A 9,166-nucleotide genomic window follows, 5' to 3' on the forward strand; every position below is an offset into this window, starting at 1 on the left:
TCAGTATAAGATCTTGAAGTATGTGTCATATTCATGTGTACCTTATCATTAATCAGAAAAGATGGTTTTGCTACTCATCAGGTCTGTACATAATACATCAGAGACAGAATACAGAAAAGGTCACAAATAAAACTGTCTCTTTGTTTCCTCCAATATATTCATTAGCACTTCCCTTTTTCCGAAACAGTTAATCAGAACGTCTCAATAAACTTTGGCAACTTTGAACTTATCAGTCCAGGAAGTGAATATTTTGTGCGTCTTACTAGCGGATCTAAGTTGTTATCCCACAAGAAAATTAAACAATAAAATTAAGGTACTTACTGTTCGGTTTAGCGTGTTTTATGTTCATCCCACCAAATAAAGTAAACGGAAACTGACGGATGAGGCCATTTTCTCACGGATGCATTTTCTGTTATCAGACAGTGAGCAGTCAATCGTGTAAAAGAAATGAGAGTAATCTCCCTTAGGAAGATTCCTTGAAATTTAGAGAAAACGAAAAAGAAAAAAAAGATGACTGTGATTTGAAAAAACAAAATTAAGAAAGTGATCTCATGAGGCAGTGTTTGGTTTTATTATCATCATTCTATTATTCTGTGATGGACCAACATATTAGCATATAAATCAGTAACAGTTTTTATAGTCGGGATCGGCCTTACCTTTATTTTAAGAAAGATTTTAGGTGAGAGAATGGTTACTTAAATTAATGCTTTTAACCTGCTATTAATCCATATGATGTAATTATTCGCGATTATTTTATCGCTTTGCGGGTTACCCTCCTTTATATTTGATTATTCTAGAGAAAACTGGTCATTTATGCATTTTCTTCGCTGCTGATCTAATGTACATGTATTAGTCAGTGATGTATTTATATTAGATAGAATGTTCTATCGCTAAAATGATAATGTCCTACGGACCCGATTTAACGATAGAATGCGTCCTATATACCTGCAATGTAGCAAAATGAAAATTGCACACAGTGCATGTTTCGGTAAAATTATGTAACACATCACTCATATGCATTTGGAAAGTTATCTTAACGACCCACTTGGGCCGTTCTTATTTGCAAATTAGGTAAGCGTTCGTTTTTGGAAATAAAAATGGCAGTCAGTTCGAATCGAGAAAAGTGACATTTCAAAGTGTTGAGTTTACAATATTATTATACGATTTTTTACAGTGTTAAGGACTTACAAATTACCAATGAGGTTAGTTGTATATAAATTTAACTTTAAATGTACGCGTTTATTCTTTGATAAGTTTAAAATCGTTTTGGAGCGATTCCGCAATTTTCTGCTACATTACGGGTATATGGGAGGTATTCTAACTGTGGTGAGGGCCTGTCCCGAGACACAGTTAGATTATTCTAACTATATTTATATCTATTATCTAAGTTCTAACCACAGGGGCTCGTCACGAAATTTTTGTCTTAATAAAATTTGACATCGTCTATTCTATATTCGTGACGAGCCCCTGTGTACTAACTCTGTGAAAATATTGGGGATATACCTAATATTTTCCCAGAGAGCTACAGATCTGCAGCTAGCATTTCCAAATACCGGATACTTTTCTTGTTAGACTTGCCTTGTGTATGAACTATATCATGCAATATATTTTCTTTAGAGAAGTGGACAGACATAGCCATACCATAGCATCAGGTCCAATCCAAAGACTATTTGAAGTATTTCTACTAAGTACTTACGTAGCTATTAATAGCTACCTAGGTATTTAAACCTATTCAAAGTAGCTACTTCTACCTACTTTTACCTGTTTATAAAAATATAAATGGGTCATACTAAAACAAGTCCCACGGAGGAAAACAAGTCCCACATGAGTCCCACGGAGGAAAACAAGTCCCACCATTAAATACGATATTTTGAATGTGTTTTAAAACATATATGTATAGATTATCACTGTTTAAACATAATTTGTAGGGGAAAAAAGAGAAATAATGATTTTAGAGGTTATTTTGATCGTTTACAAAATCAAAGAACGATAACTCTTACTAACAGCGTATCACCTATGTACAAGGTCTAAGGCCCACGAATATTTTTGACATTCTAATCTAGTTTTGTTTAAGAACACATATTTTGGATATATAATGTATGGAAAAAAATTCTTTGAATGTGAATGTCTTTGTAGAAGTTCACGTAGAAGTTCACCACGATTGATTATAGATATAAACAACGAAACATCTGTACATATTTCTGTACATAGTGCTTCAATAACTAATTAAGTACAAAAACTGAATAAGAATTTATATATATGTATGAAGTATATCAGAATTTTGTATATAACTTTAAAATTATGTTTTTATTTTTATGCATTTATAATTATGAAATCTAGGTTGGTAAATAAAAGTTTTATAAACATATTAAATTACAAAACTATAAAGTTTCTGTGTTAATTTATTTTATTTATTTCATTCTGTTATTCTTTGAAATATCTATATCATGTTGTTTTATACAGAATGCTCAAATTTTTTTCACAATATGAATGCATTTTCTTAGCTTTTACTTATTCTTTAATTTCTACTCTAGGATGCGACTGTTTTGTAAACATATCCTGGTGTTGTTTTTTTTTACTCTCATTCACATGTATAATATATTGTATATCTAAAATAAAAACATATTTTTAAAGTTATATATACAAAATTCTGATACACTACATTAAATGAGTAGAACTCTTAGCCACATAAATGTGTTTCAGGGCCGTAAGTAGGGTTCTAAATCAGGGGAGGCAGGGGATTGGGGGCCGCCGATTGACTTTACGACTGAAAATGACACTTTTTAAATCCCAATTTATCATGTTTGTGTTTCATTTGTACTATGTAAAGAATCGTAATATGGTGTCAAAGACAAAGGTGCTTGTCTTCATTTTAAACATATATCCTATAATATAACATTTATATAATTTTATTTTCTTTTTTGCCAAAAAATCAGACGAGGCAGTTGCCTCGTCTGCCTCATCGGCAGTTACGGCCCTGTGTTTCCAGGACCCATGACATGGACGTGGTTCTACATAAGGCCCCTTTTTATTTTATTTTTTTTTTTCATATGTATGTTTTTCTAGGAAATATTTTTACACAACTGCATAAAAATATTTGAGCATATTATCATTAAAGGAACATAAATTTTTCTAGACAAAACATGACAAATTACACCCTGCCTAACCAAGCAATATTCCTGCACACACCCGTCAAGCGGGGGAGGAATACGCCTGATAATTAACCTTTTCTTCCAATTTATTACTGGGATGAGGCTACAGGAATTTTAAGTTTTTTGTTCGGAATGGAGGTGGTTTTTGCATTTCTGACTCTTTTTACTTGTCCCGGTTTTTTTGCAATGCGGGCAGTGGATGGAATGGTAAGTGACCCATCTGTTGATGACTGGGTGGTTGATGGTGGATGGAATTTAAAAAATTTATTCATCCATTTTTTCCTCTGCTCTTCACTCATTCCAATCCAAGCCTCATGGGGTACAAAAAGATGTTTGGCCAGTTCAAAATTACCCCTGCCATGGAGTGCCCCTCTGACATCCATCAATTGACACTCCTGAATCTCCTTTAACCGTTCAATTAACTGAGGCAATTTTGAAACTCGCCAGTCCCCCAATAAGCTTTATTTTATTATTCATTGCCTCGCAGAAATTATTTTTCCAAAGATGAGGAATTTTGGAATTTCTGAGTCTTGGCTGAAACACTTTCTCAAACAAGGTCGGAAGTAATTTTTCTGACAAGTAATGAAAAGCCAAAATGTCGTGATATTTTTCAAGAATTTCTTGCTGTTTTTCCAAATACATGATTTTTGAGTTTGCACATAGTAAACCAGAACTTGAGAAAATGGAATTTACAATTGCATTTTTTTTTGGGATTCAGGAACATTGAATTTTGTGAGGTTTCTCAAAGCATTTTCGTGCAAGTGTCTGGAACAAAGTATGTGGTTTGACCCTGGAAATGTTTTTATGGCATTTATCAATGCCAGTTCCTCATCAGTGCCAAAAGTTAAGTTTTCAACTTGCAGATCGAAACCCAAAGCAGATCGAATTTTTGATAGAAAATCACAGTACGTTGTGAATGCCCCATCCCAGTGTAAAAATACAGGCCCTAACATAACAGGAGAGGTGTTCTTCCCTTTCTTTACCAAATTTGGATTGGTGTATACCATTGTTGTGACATAGCAAGCTCCTAAATTGAAAGTCCTATCAATTCCAATAACAGAGCCATTTGAGGCACATTCCTTCATCTCCAGCAATTGCTCATCCGAAAAGCAAATAATATTTGGTGGTTTCTGATCATTGTTGGCAATAATTGATTTTATAAATTTCTCTGACTGTAATTGATTTATAAGTACTTGAAAATCATCTGCACTGTTTTTTTTATGAGCGAATTTTGGTTTTTGACTTCTTTCATACCTGTATTTTTCATTCTGAATGACCTTTAAATCAACTGGATTTTCAGGATCATTGGAATTGACATGTTAAAGAATTTGAATTGGAAGCTTGCCATGTTTCACCCCCTCCCTGTTAATTTTCTTCTGTTGAACAGTTGTTCGTTTGTAGGGTTGCTCTGTATTTTTGGAATTTCCATGAGGCAGACACCCTTTCCATTCCCCCAGGTATTCTACAATTGATAATTTTTTAAAATTTTGATTGTCCCCAGGAATGTTTGTAAACCATGTAATACGCCTTTGGTAGTCTTGTGATTTGGCAGATTTTGAATAATACCTTTTCATGACATAAATTTCTGAAGGGTCAGGTTGGGGGTCTAGAGGGACCTGTCGTCTTCTTTCACTTTTGCAGTAAACCCCTTTGCTTTTGTATAATTTTTCCAAAAAATTGCCTTTCATAATATACTCTACAGTTTCCAGTGAATTTCCTGTCCAAGACCCACAAACAAAGAAAACATTTTCCTTCAACCCCTCAGGAATGTTTACCAAGAACTCTGAATTATCCTCACAAACCAATTCCAAAAGCCTTTCATTGGACAGGAATCTCCCTTGCAAGAAATTCTGATCAGGATTACTATAAGGGGCATCTAAAAGCATGTCACTGTCATTCTGATCAATTTCAGATGAAATAACAGACTGGTCAGGGGGAGAATCGTCAGGAGGAGAATCCTCAGACTGATCATGAGGGTGGACATCTGAAGTTTGAAAACAAGATGTATCATAGCTGATGGTGGTATCAGAAGAATGTGGTGGTTCTGTCTCAGGAGAAGAATTTCTGTTCAAAACTTTCTCAGAACAAACACTACTATCGAGAGAGGGAAGTGAGTCAGATAAACCAGGGACAATGTCCGAACAGGAGTAGGAGTGGTCAAGCTGAGACAAAGGTTTTGTATCAGAGCTGATGGTGGTATCAGAAGAATGTGGTGGTTCAGTCTCAATGTCGGTGCCAAATGTTTCTGGAGTAGAGTTTTTGTTTAAAGGGCTTTCAGAACAAACACTACTTTTGAGAGAGGGAAGTGAGTCAGATAACCCAGGCACAATGTCTGAAGAGGAGTAGGTGTGGTCAAGCTTTGTAGATGACAAATCATGACTTCTTGAGAGATTTGTTTGAAGTGGTGGAAAGTCAGAGTCTGAAGACAAGTCAATAACTGGAACTTCATCAGCTGAAAGTAACAAAGGAACAAAATGATTTGCCTCAAAATACCTTTTGCTAAGTGTCATGCTAGACCATAATATAAGCAAAGTGTGTTTGCTTTTCAGAGCACGTGGTTGAAATTCACAGTTTAATATGGCTACTGAAGGATCCATAAGTCCATTTGCAGAGGGGTAAAAAGATTTGATTGAACGTGAGGTTACAGACGCTGCAGCATGCATTGTCTAGCCACAAGAAAAGTGAAAATTGAGACAGCAGTCTCGAACAGCTTCCTCATAAGGAAAACAGACACATGATAGCCTATCACCCTTGTGATTATTGATGTAGAAGTCCTTGTTATAAAACATTTCAATGCACGTTCTGACCCTAATTTCTGATGCTAACGCTTCATTCCCCTGAATGGCGACTGAAAGGGAATTGAAAAGACAATTCCCATTCCCACGAACAACTACCGGAATGTAGTCAGAACTTCCCAATAACTGTGTGGCTACATTATCCCTTACCATTGCACCCTTAAAGTTTTGAGGTTTCCCCGTTTTCAGTCGTTTGGGAAGGGAGCGCATGAAAATGGTTTCTAACTTTATTCCATTTTCTATGTTGCCAGACTTGCATGCTTTGCCTAATCTTTCTAGTGATTTATCAAAATCAAACACACCATCTGCACTTTTGCAACACTCTGCACATATATATGACAAGGGACACTTTTGTAGATACTTAAAGTCTGCCCTACTCAGTCCTTCACAACTTTGGTGATACCATTTATCACACACATCACAAGCTTATTTTTGTCCCCATCGCAGTTTTAGTGACAGCCACCACAAGGAAACTCTACCTCAGACATATTCAAAAATAATGAAACATCAACGAATGCACAGATCAATGCAAAAAGCAAAAAATGAACAATCAGCTATATAGTTTTAGCTACTATTAAGAAGACTATATGCTACATACAAAATTAAAACAATAACAAAAAAATTAAGATTATAGAAATAAAGAAAAATGAAAATAAAATAAAATAGAAGTGTTCTAACTAATATACTAACTAATATTATCAATGAAAAAAAGAACTAGCTACTATTGGATTAAGCTACTACTAATTATGAAGAACTACAGAACAAAAATGAATCACAAATTTAAAAAAAAAAACAGCTAAGAAAAAGAAGACAGATGAACTTTACAATATATAAATAAATATATATATACAAGGAAAAAATGAATTAGCTACTATTGAGTTAAGAATAAACTAGTTATCTGCAGAAAAATGAAAATAAAAAAGAAAAGAAAATATGTATTCTAACTAATGTACTAACTAATATTATCAATGAAAAAAAAAAAAGCTACTATTGGAAAAAAAAACAACTAAGAGAAAGAAGAACTTTATCCAAAAAAAAAAAATGAAATGAAATAAAAATGAAATGGAAAAAATAAATTAGCTACTATTGAGTTAAGAATGAAAGTGAACTAGATATCTGCAGATTTCTTATTATAGTATTAAGGCTCATCTTTTAAACAGGTCAGTCGTTTTATGTATTATGTTGTGCATGTGCACAGCAAAATTCGGAGTGTAAATTTGAATACTTTATGAGGGTGGAGAATGTAGAGGAAATGCATGAAAAATCTCCCCAAAAACCATTAATGTAAAAGTGCATGTTTCCTGCATTTGGCCACAAAATGCAAGTAAAGGAAAAATTAGGTAAAAATAGCTACCTGGATTAAGTTTAAATACCTACATGTAGGTAGCTTCAAGTAGCTACATAGGTAGAAATAGTCTTTGGACTGTACCTGTCCATGTAGATCATAAACTAGATGTAGGCTATGTCTCCACTTCTCTAAAGAGAATAGGCCTACTATACCATCATCAAAATGCTTTCATCATGTGCACGAATTGTTTTAATAATTTGTGAAATGACAAATGATGCTTTTTATGTCAAATGGTATTTTACGTGATTATGTTTTCCAGCCTTCAACATCATGGCAGAGAACCAAGGTGTGAGTCCCTTCCCTTTACCTCCCAGCAAGTATGTTAACATGTACACAGATGATAATGTTAAGAGAGGCCGGGCTCCACTTCCACCTCCTCCAATTCAGGTTAGAATATAGAAATGCCTATTCAACTAAACTAGCTATTACTAAATAAAAGAACTATTGGTTTATTTTGTATAATGAAGTTCATATGAATAATTATAATATCCTATTCATCATCTAAACAACATTTATATAGGTTTTAATCATATTTTGGTGAAAAATAAGGTGCTGGTACAAGATGAACATAGGAAATAAATTTAGTACAGGAATTTAAGTTAGATTTTAATGTTATCATAATTACATTGAGCGATATAATATCAATATTAAAGTCAAATTCATGTGGCACCTTTTTGCAACTAAATCCCATAAAACCTATAAAATTCTGGTTCCAATATTACCAGGATGATGAATATGATAAAACAAGTCATATGATATAAACACAATATTTTACAAAATAACTCTATAGTACTTTTAAATATAGTTCTTCATTTAGTAGTACCCATAATATTCACTCTGTAGTGTATGATATCAATGATGATTTGGATTTCATTAACAAAGAAAAAAATAGGATGAGTTTGGTATACACCATGATTACTTATTATTGTCACGAATGAATTTCATCCAAGTTTGTCTAGACGTATGATATTATAATGTATTCATGTAAGTATCAGCTATGTAAAATTATAAATGATTCCAGCATTCTGGATTACATTCACAACAAAAGAATTACAATGTTTCAGGATACATACACAATGTTTGGTGCACAGTTCAATGCAGATGATGCCATAATTAGACCCCTGGAATCTCAGGGGTTTCGGCGCCTTCATCCTCAGAATTATGATCACAAAAGAGAGCTGAAGAAGCTGAATCATTCCATTCTGGTTAACTTCTTGGACTTGATAGACATTCTTATTAAAGCTCCAGACTCCACAAAGCGAACAGAAAAACTGGAAGACCTGAATCTATTGTTCATTCACATGCATCACTTAATTAACGAGTTCAGGCCTCACCAGGCACGAGAGACCCTTCGTGTCATGATGGAGAGACAGAAAAAAGAACGAGCACAAATATCGAAGAACTTTGAGACTCATTTAAACAAAGTGAAAGAACTGATTCAGACCAGTTTGCAAAATTTGCCTGAGGATTTCAGCTTCGACTCTAAAAGTTTGGTCAAAACGGAACTTTTGCAAGCATCACAGCATCACAATGGCTATGACATGGAGACAGAATCATGTGATCAGCTGGACAGAATGATGTGTGACATTGTAGATGGAATGGGATAATGCTATGTAGCTTTGATTCTGGAATAAAATTGAACTTTTCAAGTCAAAGTTTTATGCAGATTGATGAAAATCATAAAATGAATTAAAATATAAATTTATAGTTCAGTATTCTAACGATATGATTATAATCTACTGATTATAAAGCCTCCCAAAAGAAGTACTGGCTGTATAAAAGTGGTGTTTTCTGAGTAATATTATTTTTCTCCCTTAAAAAAATCCATGTAAATTTTAACTTCATTTAAAAAATCTAGATCATGAAGACTG

At 33.9% G+C, this 9,166-nt stretch overlaps 2 protein-coding genes across 4 annotated transcripts in view; one reads left to right on the plus strand and one right to left on the minus strand.

Annotated features, from left to right (window-relative positions):
• The window catches only part of LOC125682596 (tyrosine-protein kinase Tec-like), a 31,937-nt gene extending 31,475 nt beyond the window's left edge, over positions 1-462 (minus strand). The window contains exon 1 of the mRNA XM_048923262.2: positions 322-462. The gene's annotated coding sequence lies outside the window, so the exon portion shown is untranslated. The remainder of the gene's footprint in view (positions 1-321) is intronic.
• A 42-nt stretch (positions 463-504) lies between these two features.
• On the plus strand, positions 505-8,944 carry LOC125682598 (mediator of RNA polymerase II transcription subunit 7-like). 3 transcript variants are annotated; one of them, XM_048923265.2, is made up of 3 exons: positions 505-679; positions 7,555-7,682; positions 8,360-8,944. In XM_048923265.2, exons 2-3 carry the CDS (start codon positions 7,566-7,568, stop codon positions 8,900-8,902), a joined length of 660 nt encoding a protein of 219 aa, XP_048779222.1. In that variant the 5' UTR covers positions 505-679; positions 7,555-7,565; the 3' UTR covers positions 8,903-8,944. The 3 variants fall into 3 exon arrangements, with proteins under 3 accessions (XP_048779222.1, XP_056013012.1, XP_048779221.1); XM_056157037.1 differs by lacking the exon at positions 505-679 and adding an exon at positions 1,613-1,675; XM_048923264.2 differs by lacking the exon at positions 505-679 and adding an exon at positions 5,872-5,905.
• The last annotated feature ends 222 nt before the right edge of the window (positions 8,945-9,166 follow it).

Source organism: Ostrea edulis, chromosome 2 (assembly GCF_947568905.1).
Source record: "Ostrea edulis chromosome 2, xbOstEdul1.1, whole genome shotgun sequence".
In the NCBI taxonomy this organism is placed as follows: domain Eukaryota; kingdom Metazoa; phylum Mollusca; class Bivalvia; order Ostreida; family Ostreidae; genus Ostrea; species Ostrea edulis.